The sequence below is a fragment of the Phaethon aethereus genome (assembly GCF_964289735.1).
Source record: "Phaethon aethereus genome assembly, chromosome: 12".
NCBI lineage: Eukaryota > Metazoa > Chordata > Aves > Phaethontiformes > Phaethontidae > Phaethon > Phaethon aethereus.
The window spans coordinates 22,563,112-22,578,144 of NC_138588.1; the positions used below are offsets into that span (position 1 = coordinate 22,563,112).

General features: G+C 42.0%; 1 protein-coding gene across 1 annotated transcript in view; it reads right to left on the reverse strand.

Annotated features, from left to right (window-relative positions):
- ARIH1 (ariadne RBR E3 ubiquitin protein ligase 1) overlaps positions 1-15,033 on the reverse strand; it is a gene marked incomplete at its 5' end in the record, with an annotated part of 64,296 nt that overhangs the window by 18,148 nt on the left and 31,115 nt on the right. The window contains 4 exons of the mRNA XM_082005017.1: positions 1,122-1,188; positions 5,319-5,374; positions 5,755-5,847; positions 11,468-11,612. Of these exons, the coding sequence (XP_081861143.1) occupies positions 1,122-1,188; positions 5,319-5,374; positions 5,755-5,847; positions 11,468-11,612 (361 nt within the window). The remainder of the gene's footprint in view (positions 1-1,121; positions 1,189-5,318; positions 5,375-5,754; positions 5,848-11,467; positions 11,613-15,033) is intronic.

Sequence of the window (15,033 nt, forward strand, 5' to 3'; positions counted from 1 at the left end):
CTACCTGCCCTTCATCCCTTTTTCATCCTTTCAGCCATGACCTTCAGTCACACTCCTTTCTGCCTTACCAGTCCTCTGCAATAAGAGTGCTGTCTCCTCAATCTAAGCATTTACTTTCTTTCTACTGAAAGAAAGTGGGAATATGATAGCCAACTCTTCACTGTCAAATCACCTCTTATGAAAGATGAGGAGCGTAAACGCTTCTGCTGACTTCTTAGCTCACCCAGAGAAAATACTTGAAGAATATGAAGCTATGAGGCTTTCCACTGAAAAAAGCACATCTGTCAAGTTGTTTGCAACTCCCATCTGTTCCACCGCTGCAACAGCCTTTCTGAAACTGCTCGCAAGCCACGCACACTAGCTTTTTACAACGCCTCAAACTACCACTTTCTAACACCCTTTGAACACCATGTCATCGACTGCGGTACTGCAGTCAGATATGGGTCTGCATTGCTAGACTTTTGCCAGTCTTTCAGTCTGCAACATGTGCTTAGCTCCACTGTTGCACAAAAAAAAAAACCCAAAAAACAAGCAAAAACCCAAACCCCACTTGGAACAATGAGTGAAAGCTTAATCCCCATAACAACTTTCATACTGGGCTCTACAGTGAATCTGAACACACAGAACGGGGAAGTTGGGACAGCGGAAATATCTCCCAACGCATCTTTCTCCAAGTTTATTTTGATTTTGAGGTTGCAAAGCTATTAGTGTTTTGCTAAAAGCAATTTTGCAGCTTTACTTCAAGTGGCAAATGTTTAAGGCACATTTTTGTTTAGCAAGAACGTTTCTTGGTTTTCCATCTGAAGTATCTCATGTAACATTCCAGAACTATAAATATTAAGTGCTCCTCAGAACCTATATACGGAACAGCTCTTGCGTCCTCTTTATCTACAGCTGCTTGCTATATCTCTAGGTCTTTTGTCCTGCAGCTTGGGGTTTTTTTTGTATTTTCCTACAACTACACCTGTGACTAAAAAGGCTACAAAATAACCCCTGCAGAGCCTCTAGTCACACTTGATTAGAGACTATGCAAAAAAACCTGCTCTACAGTTACAAATAAGCCTCACTTCTCTGATTTGGTACATCAGCGAAGCCATTACAAATTCCAAATAAAAACTCACCTCTACAAAACTATTGGTTATTAAATGCTGGTACTTTAATTTAACCTTGGAATCTGTGATCAGACGCCTGTGGAAAGGGAAGAAACACAAAAAAAAATTCTTGTAAACTCATTTTTTTTCCATACATAGCCAGTAAGTTCAGGCAGACAAATGTTTTCGATTCCTCTTCTTACACTTTCAGGTACTTTTTTTGTACTTACCTGTTCTCTATTCAGTTGTTGGATGATTTATTATATTATTATGAAAAGTACAAATATTGTATTTAACTTCTAGTATTAGCTTCAGAATCATACAGAAAGCTCATGCAGTTCAAAACAACTTGAACCTCTTGGTGTGGGGATTTTTTTAGTTAAAAACGCTTTCCTGAACAACCCAAGAAACAGAGCAATTTCATTAGTTCATTTACATTATTAAACATGCACATTTTGCAGCAAATCCATTTAAAAATCTCCAGAACAACTGTTGTGCAGTTAATAACTTTGGTAGACCTAACATTATCTGGATTTCAGTGGAATGCTACAGCTTCAGTTTAAATGTTAATGTTGTTTTAATCTATTTACCATAAAAACAAAGTTGATTTCAATTCAACATCATAGAGGGTGTACACAACACTGACTTTAAATTAAGTCAGTCAGCTCAGAAGCAGGAGAGCAGAAGCAAACTACACAGATAGGAATCCTTTAAAAGCATGGTGACCACTTTTCTCCCGGACACACCGACCCAGCTGGCATTTGCAGACTGTCCGGCCTAAATACATTCAAAATAATTTAATTATGTATTGCTGAGCACTTTTATCTACGTCTTCCCATTACAACTGAAGTGTCTTCTGCATATATACAAAGCTGGACTAATACGCACTTTGCAGTATTTCTGTTTTAAATCATACTGTGGAATATCACGTGTGTGGGTATCTATATATATGTATGTATATATATGTGTGTGTATATATATATATATATGTATATATCTCACATATAAGTACTGAAATTAATAGATTATCCATTTCAGGGTGCAGCCAAAATCAAGTGTGCTCCTGCATGTTATCATGCCAACACTCATTAAAGAGCAGCGCACGTGACGATGCGATGTTGCATAAATCCTAGCCCTTAGCAGTCTGGGGAGCTCCTCACCAAACAACATGCTGGTTATTACATAAACGTAGCACGTGGCAGCCAAATTCCCAGTGCTAAAATAAAACAAGTCAGCTGACAAAGCATCACATCAGGCCCATGTCCGTAGCAAGCCTGCAATTTTGGAGTGAAACTTATTGAAGAATGAAAAAACAACTTGAACTTATAATATGAATTATAAATTTCACTTTCTTACTCCATACCTAGGCTTCCAGGCATAATAAATGTCACTTTAAAAATTTATTGTATTTTATGTATATATCAGGAATAGGAATTAAATTAAGCATAATGCCATAGCTAACCAGAGCACACAGAGTACGCAATCCACTGGTTTTGCTCACCAAACTGCCTACAAACGCTCCACATCAGCAGCCTCACCTGCTCTAGGTTCAACAGCACTTCCACAGCACCACTCAGGTCAAGATCTTCAAGAACTCTGCTCTGGGTATTATTGTCTTTTGACAAATAATGAAATGAAACTGGACAAATTGAGAGGAAAACCATTCCCAGTGCCCATCAACCTTCATCTGGGGTCCTTCCTCTAAAAGCCAAGCTATAAAAGAAGCAATCTCAAAGAAACTAGGTTGGAAAAGCAAACTGCTTGCAAAAAAACTTACTCCTTTGATCTCTTCTGGCAGCTCAGTTAAAAGTACTATACAGTGACACGTTTTCAGGACAATCTCAAAAATTCATCCAAATGGCAGCAATCTTTTTCATAGGGCCATAAATTCTGTACTTTTCTTCCCTTTTGATAATGCAAACTCCTCAAAGACACAAAACACTGGAATTAGCAAAACACTCATCACATGAGAGATAAAGATCCTCCCATAGGAATAACTTCAAGACTTTACTTCATCCCGACCTGACACACCAGCAGTGGTATTTGCAATTATGCAAAGGAAGATTAAAAATGAGGCAGCGCTCCATATGACTTCCATACGGGAACCCAAAATCCATCCATTCCCACTGAGTGGGTTGATTCTCAGAGGTGACTACCAGACTGCTGCCACCCACGAGCAGCAGCTGTTAGACATGCCAGTAATGAAGGCAGCTCGCCTTGCCTATTAATGAAATCAACATCTCTGCATGTAGGTTAAAGCCATTACCAGAAGCATTAGCAAGGGTGAACAAGGGATAGAAACAGATTACCTTCAGCCAGTTTGAAGGTTTTGAAAGAGCTGAAAGGGACCCTCTCTTCAACCTTCCTACTTTAGCTCAAAGGTAACAAGGAACATGGACAATGAGCTGGCTAAATACTCTCAAATCCAGGAAAGTTATCTGAATTGCTGAGTTTGGACTCGTATGGAGATAATTCAACTTGGAGATGCACTGCCTTGCCGAGGGCAAGTACTGAGAACAGAGTGAATGGCCTATCTACGCCGACTTTCTGATGGAGAACTGTCTCTATACATTACACATTAACCTTGGGTTCCTATAGCTTGAAAACCTAGAATTGAAGACTTTGTAAAAAGGAAAAGACCTAAAAAGAGAATAATTAAGGACAAGGGAGGGGGTGCAGATTCCAGGTGGTATCACTTACATTTTTATTCTTGCCATATCATAAGATTGCTGCAGTTGTCTATCTTTGCTTCTGAAGGGAAGCATTTTGCAAAAAAAATGCACCTCCCTCCCCCCCACATTCCAGGTGTCCTCCGTAAGATCAAGGAAAGGTGCGGTTGTACTTCCACAAAACATATATAGTTTTACTTCGACAAAGAGAACTTGTTTGCTTTACCACCTAGATGCCATTTCACTATCACAGGCCCAGACATATCTGCCATTTCTATGCAAGGGGGAATCCAACAGCACATGGTGCAAGTTGAAGACTGCATGGATTCACCCCAGCATCATGGTTTTCCGTGCTGTAAAAGCCACAAAGTGCAACAAAGATAGTCAGACCTACTATTGTTATCAAGCAAGAACAACAAGAGCCAGTGCTGCTGTCCTCCTCTTCCACCCTTTCCTTGCTACTGCTGCCACCACAGGCTCCAACCATTTCAGATAGTCTACTTTACATGGACTATTTGAACAGCTTATTCGAACTGTTGCAACCAAGAAAACACTCTAGAAATTTCCTGCTGAGAGCGTACAACACAAGTTGAGTTCAGACTCCGGTAAACAAAAATCTCAATCAAGTCACTCAAGATATTATGCCAGCTTCAGTTCAGTTTCCACCCACTGAACTCTATGAGCCACCCCTCAAGAGGGCAAGAAAACATTTCAGCTACTTCCACTTCTACCCAGCCTACACTTCATGACTAACATAGAGCCACTAATGCAGAGGGATATGGGGAATCACTAGTCTGAAAGCAACTGATATAAAAACCAGCAAATTAATATCAATGAATGAGTCCGACTTCAGGAAGGAAGGAATAAGGTAACAGAATAAGCTTCTATTTAGATGCTTTTTAACATAAAGAATTAAAATCAAGGTTCAGAATTATGAAGGATATTACTCATGCAATAACATCACCCAATATAGAAGAGAAGGAAGCTCATGGAATTCACTGCTCCACCATGTACGAGCAGTCATCCTACTGCTGGACAACTTAATAAGCAAAGTGACATAGGCTGACATACCAGCTCAATCAAATCTCATGTTTGAGGGTCAACTGCTTTCTATCAGAGGGTGTACAACACACCCTACATCAGACTGTACACAGGACTTCTTTCCTCTGACTCACAGATTAACTATAGCTACAGGACTTGGCAAACCAGTGGATTGACCTAGGTAGGAAGTCCTAAATTCCTACGTAAATCAAAGGAAACAAAATGCACAAAGCAGTTAAACAGAGTTTGGAAAGACTGCCTGGTGTTTATTCTGCTGCCATGCTGACCAAGTTGGTCAAGGAGTCTTTCCTCCAAGTACTGTGGCATGGGTTTTTCAGAGCTGAATGGGAAGTTAAGAGACATACTGGTATCAAAATAAACAGTTCAAGACCAACCCCTCTGCTGCCTTAAAGCCTCTGTGCCTTTTTTTTTTTAAATAAGCCAGTACATTTGAATAGCACATGAGTAACAAAATGGAAAAAGAGAGGAAAGTCAAGAGGTAGCAACTCATACTTACATAACTGTATTGTCATCGACTAAGATATCGCAGCCATGAGCAGGGCATGAAATTGTCTGAAAAAAAAACCAAAAAGGTCATACAAGGAACAGTGTTTATCCTATTCTTGCATCACAAAGAATTCCAAGGCAACAGACTTCACTACAATCCATAGCAAAAATAGTACATGGGCTCTATCATCACATCCCAGACACGCCACCCTGCACAGCATGATTCCTCCCACCCAGAGCAAAGATGCATGCACTAACTCCATGTAGTTCCCTTGCAGCTCCACTTGTGGAGGTTTTTTTTGTTGTTTTTGTTTGTTTCTTGGGGGGTTTTTTGTTTGTTTTGGTTTTTTAAAACTTCAGTGGGGAAGAATTCTCCCCTTTTTTTCCCTCTCCCATATACAGAATTTCTAGAAATAGGTCATGAGGTAGGTGAGTTGACATTTTACCTGTCCCATGCCTTCCTCCATTATTTTGGTAGTTAAATATTCACTCCAGCACTGCATACAGAACTTGTGTCCACACTCTAGGCCAGTAAAATACTGCAATGACAAAGAACACAAGACATTGGATCATTTTATCTCAGGGATTCCTCCATCATTTCACCCTTCTTGGTGCTGTGCAGTTTATCACCTCTCTCATCCCCCCACACCAAATTTGAGACACTACCATTTATTTTGCATCATCACTACTACAGAACATGACCAATGGAGCTTTAGTCATGTATTCAACGCCAGACTTTAATCCCCAACCCTAACAGCAAGGAAAGGTGCGGCTGACATTTCCATCCTGCCTGGCCATTTAAGTTGATCTTTGTTTTAGGAGTATATACAGAGCACGGCGTGTCTCTCCAGTATTTTACTCTTGCAAATGAGTAAAATAAATGGAACACCACCAAACAGGTCACAGTTATAAGATGATACGGAGTCGTCTTCCCTCCTATTTTCCCCAGTCGGCTTGCTATCGCATGTGGGTGCTGCCCAGAAGTCCCAGAACAGCACACCAGCTATGCACAGGCACTAATTTAGCTCTTTCTGGTATAGGAAACAGTAAGTGATCAGCAAGCAGTCTGCGTGACTGGGTGAGCACTGAACAACAGAAATAGAAAGAATTGTGTGCACTTACGTTTTTAATGCGTATGCATGAAGTTTGCCAGCTTGGTAAACTTCCCTCTGAAACCCAGATGCTCATCAGATGGAGACATTAAAGATCCTAATTGGCAGGTGCAAATGACTAAATAAAATTCAATAACTACTAGCTATTGCAGACAGCAACAAGGACAGCTTCATCTGTGTAGGCATCATACATGGAGTATGTCAAGATACCATCTGGGACTGAATGGTTACTCACGGGGTGGAGAAGCAAGCACTGCTGAGGAAAGACTAAATTAAGCTCCTTTTCTCTGGTCATCTTAAAGTTATTTTGTACTCAGAGCCAGGGACAAGGACAAACCATATTTAAAACAGCTCACTCATACCACTATGCAGGTTTTGATGGCTTGGTTTTTCAAACCATCTTATTCTCAGCCAGTAAGATAAAACAAGAGCTCCACCCTGAGATACCATCAACTGGTACGAAACTCCACAAATGAAAGAAACCTGGTATCCTCTGCGGAACAGCCCAAAACAACAGCAGGATAATTAAGAAATGGAGAGAGTCCATTCAGAAAAAATAAACAATGTTCTTCCTAAACTGCCTCCTTGATCATTACAGACTCAAGATTACGGCCACATCACCCATTTTGTACATCCGACACTGGCATTATTAGCTCGGTTACGCTCATCTTTCGGATGTGCAGGGAAGATGCTTGTTAGCACATTCTTCCCACGGCCTCACCATTTTGTGATTCACACTCGTCTGGCACTCCTGCCATCAACGGAGGCACAGGTTTGAACCTGAGGCTTAGAAACGTGCTGTGATGCCGCAGCCAGCGCGCTCGACTAAGCCTGCCATTCCCACAGCCCACCAGAGAGCACTTACCACGGGCAGCAAGGCAGTTAAATCTGACCTGACCAGTCAGCGAGAAGCCAGCTGAACATCTGACTGCTCCAAGTAAAAATAGGAGATACCCACCAAAACCTTTGCTTTCTTTGGAACAAAAATCAGTGGTGTGCCCTGTCAGCACCATAGCTCAAGGAGAGAGGCGGCAGACAGCTACGAGGCCAAGGTATATCAACTCCAGGAGTGAGGGGAAAAAAAAGTATCACTTCCAGTTTCTGAACCATTACTGAGCCTTGTTATCTGATCCTCCACAGACAGGCCTGTGGCCAAGTGACGTCCCCTGGAGATGCAGGGTTATGGTAGAAAAGCCCCAACATCACTAATTTTTGGGATGCCAACAGCACACAACCAGCCTGAAGATGGCACTGATTTTTTTCCAGAATTATGGCTTCTCCACATGTGACGGGAAATAGGCACAGACAAGCGGATCATCCCTTAACGAACCTCAATACTCCTGCGGCAAGCACTCACAAGGAGACGCCACAGAACATAGCTAAGCACATATCTTCATTTAAGACTCTTTTCAGTTACTTCAGGCAGTGAAAAGGTTCGCTAAATGCCCCCATAAAAGGCAGCCACCACGCTTCCTCCCAGGCTGCAAAGAATTCAGAGTATCTTTCAACTCCTTTCTTTACTTTGAGGGAGTTCCCAATTATTTTTGGCTAAGCTGACAGCGGATGTCAAGGGAGCAAACAAAAATAGGAGATACCAAGTAAAAATAGGAGGTACCCACCCAACATAAGCCGACATAAACCCACCAAAGTGCAACGGGTAACAGTGACTTCTGAAACAGCACGTTATCACAGGGGACAGCTCTACTTTCACCCCGTCTATACTCAACACCTTCCTTGCGAGCAGCAAACTGCCATTCAATACCTGTCCCTGCTCTTCCAGTAGCATCAAACTGATCAAAGAAGGGATCAGCTGCTCCAAGATGTGTTTACCATCACAGCATCACTCAGGCTTTCTTTACTTTCAGCAGTTATTACAGCACCGACAGACTAAGTCATCTGCATGTCCTTAGAACAAACAGTTTGGTCAACAGCACAATGTCCCCCAAACACTCCCATCCCTTGCTCTCAAATAGGACCTAAAGGGTGAGATATCAGAGGGGGGGAGGCAAAGCCATGACCCTCTCAAGTCTCTTCTTGGTCTCTTTGGTTTTCTTTTGGTCTCTTCTCCCAAGCAACCAGCAATAGGACAAGAGGAAATGGCCTCAAGTTGTGCCACGGGAGGTTTAGACTAGATATTAGGAAGAATTTCTTTACTGAGTGGTCAAACATTGGAACAGGCTGCCCAGGGAGCTGGTGGAGTCACCACCACTGGAGGTGTTCAAAAACCGTGTAGACGTGGCACTTTGGGACATGGTTTAGTGGGCATGGTGATGTTGGGTTGATGGTTGGACTTTATGATCTTAAAGGTCTTTTCCAACCTTAATGACCCTGTGATTCTGTGAAGTCCTGTCTTCACCAATGAAGATTTCGCCTGAAATAACTACTGGGTGTTGACACGGGTTCATGGGGAGCCAGAGGGACTAAAATATCTCCCTTAAAGTTTTCAAAGCATCAGGGTGCAGGTTGCCTTGAGAACATCAAATGCCTCATTTTGCAGGTGCTTCCCAAAAACCTCAAATCACAGTTCTTTGGAGATGACTGAAGAGCTATAAAGACTTCGCATTTCCCTCACATGTGCTTTAAAACGCAGACAAATACCACCCGCAGTGACCTCATGAGAGGGTGAATATTCAAGACTCTTACATTCCTGTAATAGCTGTACATTGTAAAATTTCTTAACAGGTGCTACTCCAAACTCCCAGCTTTCTATAGGCTGAAAGAGGCTCTCAAGAGAAATTACAGCGTTTTCTGGGGGGAAAAAAGTAGCTGACCATTGCAAGAGGATTTAAAAGCTGAGATTCTGTGTTAGGCATTTAACATAACTTATCCTAGAATTTGTAAGTCACATTGACCAAAACAGCTTCAAAACAGATTTCAAACCAGATGGTTTACGGTCACCTTAGACACAAAGGCCTTTTAAGGAAAACTAATATTTATTATTTTTTCTTCTATGCCCCAACTTCATGGTATGGCAAAGAAACAGTGAGGTTCCCCTCTGTCATCTCTTGACTTAATCAACACTAACCATTTAGAGACACCCCTGATCACTTGCAGCATCTCACTGCTCCAGCTAAGAAACTGCTCTTCTAATAACTGGGCCACTACTATTTTTACTGTGCTAGTCAAACTACAAAAGCAAGACATATCGGTGTGCTTCGTGCAGTTCTTTCCCGTAGCCAGAAAGCTGCTTCCCAGGCAGCACATGTACCCCCAGCCAGAGGAAAGGCCTGGCAGTTGTGAGCGCTGAGCATATTGTTCACACCCAGCACAGCAACTACATGAAAAAAGGGAGAAGATATTAAGAACAGGAAATCTAACTTGAGGTTTCCAAGAGGAGCTCTTCTGGAGATGGACATTAAGATGCTAAAGTCTCCTCCCATTTTTCCCCTGAATCCTTCCCTTATTTTCATTAAGAATGTTGCATAGCCTAAAATAAAAATTATTTCCTTACTACCTAATGTGGAGAGTCTGTAGTGATTAAACAACAGGATTTTAGCATATGATAGAGGGTCAACCAAGCTTTCCCAAGCTTGTCTTTCTTTTTCAAAGCGCCTCTTTGCACAAAGCAAGCAACGATTTTCCTTTGCAGCTATTCTCTAAAAAGGATGTCAGTGCACACAAGGCTTAAAAGGAGATGCACGCAAGTCTTGTGGTTACTGGCTCAAGAGCAGCAGTGATCATAACACTGAGAATCTCAGCTGCCTGAAACTGGGCTTTGCTCTGCTCTTCATGGTCCAGAGCAAGGAAAAGGCTTGCAGTCAGCCTACAGCGGCAAGGGTACTTTATTTAAGGCTACTCATAAAACCCAAAGCTCATAATGGTTTCCATTCTTGCTGAAAAGCAAGCTCATAAAATACACCCAGAGCAAAACTGGAAGCCTTATGTAAGGGCTGCTTTGCTCTTTAAAGGTCAGGCAGGCATTACAGTGTTTTGGAGGGTCAGGACAGCTCCACCAGGAACGGCAAGTTCCAATAAAGGAAGAATTCCTCACGTATGTCAGCACCCTGCCTTTTGGCAAAGCCACAGATGGACTCTCATGTTTGAGCTTTTCCACTAATCTCATTTTCTTCCGGGATTTCCCATCGTTACATCCTGCCCCTGGAAAGTTACAGCAAGTTGCTCGCCCGTACAAAACACAGCAGAAGCCTGGACCTCTGATTAGCGTATCAGAAAGTTGACTATTTGTGAATAGCTACAAAAACCCCAAAAACCTAAGAAGCACCATCACCAATCTCATCAAACCAGAAGACTAACTTAGAGTCCCAGCTAGCACATCTACCCTTATCTTCTCTGATTAAAAAAGTATTGCACAACCATAATAAAGAACCAAAGCTATCCACATTGGTTGTGTTCTCTGAAGAGCACAACTGTATTTTACTCCTATGTCCTACTTCGTTTCATTCTAGGCTTTCTAGCTTGACAATTTTGCATCCTTATTTACTACTTCTATAAGCTGTTTCCTGTCTTATCATTCTATTTAAGTAAATCCCTTTGCGTGTCATGCTTTCCACATGTTTTTAAGTATCATTTATTTGCATATCTCAATTGGTATCTGACTTTTGTAAAAATCACTTGATCCACTGCTGGGTTTTTTTCTGAAGAACTTTACTACACTGCTGCCCAGACCGCAGCACCCAAGGTTTTTGCAAAAGGGATAGTAATTTCGTTTGAAAGACAATCCCATTTCAGCTAAACTAATTGAGGTTTCCTTATAAAAAAAAGTTTGTCAAACTATACAGTAAGAATTAAAGAGAACACATAAAGCACTACATAATTCTGTGGTCCCCCACTGCATTACTGGAATTAGCTGCTGTGCAAGGTTTATTGCATTAAGAAGCAATCTTGAACACTGTTTGTTTTTTTTTTAATGCATGTACTACAGATGAGAAGATTCAATGAAAAAAAGTGAAATCTCAGTTTCATTTCAAGGGTTTTTTAAAATATTGTTGGAGAAGTCCTTACAGACTTCTGCTCAAAATGTTTTGTTTCAGATAGCAAAGTTGGGGGAGTCACTGGTGAGATACCACCTTGGCTGCCAGGTACTCACCGAGTTTGGGTAGTTCAGATAGCAGATCTGACAAGGCATATCCTGGGCCGATGACCTTGTGTTCATCTGGCGCGTTCGAGACTTTTTACTTGGATTAATTACATGACATTCTGCAAAGAGCTTCTCCAAGTTGCCATCGAAGTACCTGCATAACACACACAGAAGAGAATGAAAATTTAACTACCTTCCCTGTAAGACTTTCATCAAATTTTAGTTGGGAGTTAAACGTACAAAGTCGGGTTTAATACTTCAAAAAGCTCACACATCCACTACTTTTAACAAACTCTTCACTAATATTACACAACACAGCCCTGACCACAGAGGTGGATGTTAGACAACTACATCATTTTGGAGATTTGGACCTGAACTGCATGCCCCTGAAAATTGAGGTACCTTCAATTCTTCAGCTGCATTTCAAGTAAATGATGACTTGCCACAGTGAGTTCTTTGCATTAAAGCTCCAAGACAGGAAACTAGAGCAAGAACGTCTTACCCTGCAGTCCAGGCATCAGGACACCTTCCTAAAGCACAGGTCTAATGCCCCTAGGTTCAATTCTCTTTTCAGCGTAAGCCTTCCATTTTTCCTTAATAGTTTAATCACTAAAATATTAAAGAGGAGGCAGGAAGAAGCAAATGGTCATGGGTCATGATTCAGCAGGTCCCTAGTTCCTGTACTTTATGTTTTCCCCTGTGCACTCAGCCTACATTAAGTTTGCCCCAAAGAGTTCTTGACTTCAATTTTGGCAATTCTTTCTCTGATCCAACAAGAAGTGCATCAGCATAGTCAGACACGCAGTTCAGCTGATGGAGCAAGTGTGTACGGCCACAGATCTCCAACTAAGGCAACTGCAGGACTGAGTTTCACATGCTTCAGGCATCTCCAGAGTTTGGGAACAACTGCTGCTGCATCAGGCATCTATCACATCAGGACTCTTATCTCCAGTCTTATCTTATTTCACACTAAACACCTTACCCACGTCCAAAGCCTGCAACAGAGCTAACACACAGTCCTCCTCCGCTTGGGCCCAAATCATAGCCATTTGAGTGTCTTTTGTCTCCAGCCAAGCTGAGGTATTCTAACAACCTCCTAATAAAACAGGATTCCAGGTTTACAATGCTTCCAAAGATTAGATATCTCATGGGAGGGAGGATGCAAAATTGCTTGGGGTGGGGAGAGAGATGAAGGACCACTTTCTTTCTATTTCCTATTCCCGTCAGGAAAAAAAAAATACTGTTTTGGTTTCCAGTCCTACAGAAAGCTCTTCAACTTGGTGAGGACCACCAGTTTCAGAAGAACCGTGAGTAGGCAGATCAGCCTCCCCCCAATATCAAGACACTACCCATCTTTCTCCAGCCTGCAGCAGCTGCAAAGAACTAATCAAATCTGCCAATTAACCAGCTAACCTTGCCTGCACATACACCCCCCAGTCAGTGCCAGTAAACAAGTATTCCCCCCCTCCCACCACCACCAGCAGCAGCAAGTTAAATCCAAATAAGGTGGCACCTACCTAGGAAAAAAAGCCCACATTTGGCCATAGTGCAATCACTTACGCTTAAGACCGGCAAATTTACCCCCAGCAGATAACTGTCGCTGTAGCTAAGCACATAGGCAAGGCTGAAGTTAAAGTCTTTACAGGGCACATATGGAAACTCATCACAAACCAGATCCAAAAAAAAAGAATCTCCTGTCTGCCAACAGATCGAAGAGAACCAAGACTTTCTGCTGGGGAAAGAAGTTACTAGGTGTGTCTCAAAAATGTGGGACTAGCCCTGGCATACCAGATCTCACCAAAACACCTCTGGCTAGATTGTCTTATCCCACAGTATTCCCAAAGAGTCCTAAATCCATGGAAGCTCTCTTACAGCATTACCTACCGACAAGGCCTAACTTACAGTTAAAAAGGGTTAAATTCACTGATGTTTCTCAATGCAGTTCATGTACTTTAGATCTTAATTTTCAAGACACTGAATTTTGAAGGTAGTGGTGAATTCTGCCATTGCAGCATACATGAGGATTTGTCACTGTTCTTCAGTGTTAGCTCAATCATGTTCTTTTCTTTGCTTTCAGGACTACTTATATCTAGAAAATTTTAGCAAGTGAATTCAGTGCAGTCCTATTATATAGAGTATTTTTTTATTAGAGAGTCATGGATAAATGTTAACTCCACAAAAGATTTCCAGCCTTCAAATTGTTCTTACATGCAGCACTATCAGTGTAGGACATCCTCCATTTGAAAAGAGCAGACAAACAGTTGGGTGTGATGTTTGCAAAGAAAATAGTTTTGAAGACAAATGCTATGATGCAACTTTAACACTGGCATTTGTGGTCAGCTACCTGCTTATGGAAATACCAGAGATATTTGTAATGGTGGGCTGTTTTTAAGGGTGCATATCCACATCAGGAACTTGACTTTACCACTTGCACCAGGCAGTTCTGTTTTTACAAAATCTCCGTAAAAGTTACTCTTCTGAGCCTTGACACCTACTGCCCTACACCAAGAAACAGGGACTAGGGACAGAAAAGTCACCAGCAACTGCTTTTCACCTGAAATTACCAATCCTCTTTAGATACCAATGGGTAACTAACTCAGTACCATTTCCTTCCTAGGCTTTCAGTAGTTTCCCAGTAACGGATAGAAAAAAAGTGACGTGACATCTTGTGTTTCTTGGGGCTAAAGGCTAGTGATAAAGGTAACTCAAGTAAAATGCATAGATTGGATCCTTAAACAGTTTAAACATTTCCAAAGCACAAACACACTGCAAAGCATGCAGGTGCTTGCATTTCGGTACAGGAGCCACAGCTCTTCTTAAATGGTTTCCATTTCAGAAGTGCCTGGTCTCTCCTACACTTATACAGAGAAGAAGCAAACCAGGCAGCTGAGAGACTCAGCCAGGGCCATGCAGAGGAGGAAGAAAACACAAATCTCAGGAAAAAAAGGCTAATTCTTACAGTATTCACCCTGCTCTTTGGGATTGCCACTTGTAAACCTCACCAGTGTTGAGGAGAAACAGGGTACGGGGTATTCCTTCTTCTCCATGCTGGGCCCACAAGCTGTTTTCTTTTAATGCATTTGCTTTCTTTGCTGTGCCAAGATACGCTGAGCAAGTAATTTCCACAACTATTTGCATGTGTGTACCTCAGACTTAAAATCATGCTGTCACTGGGCAGTAAGGAAACAGGAACTCTAGAAAATGCCAAAGAAAAACCTGGATCTCCCTGAAAATACACAGTTGCAATGGGTACTCCAAAGTCCAACACCTCTAACTGCTCCACCACTCCTTATGCAAACACACCAAGGGCCCTTCAATGGTTAGGAGCGAATCTTAATTCCTATTACCTTGCCTTTTTTCCACTTGTTCAAGCATCACAGACCAGGCATTTAAGCAGATCTCCCTTTGCCCTTCCCGTGTTCTTCGATCGACAGATTCACAGGCAGCAGCTGTAACACCCTTGCCCAAGACAGTAGATAAGCTTCTACGCATGACAGCTCTCCACTTCCCTGTCCCAGCAAACCTTCTCAACCACTGGTTTCCATTTCCATTCATCCTCCTTGAACCCAAGGAGG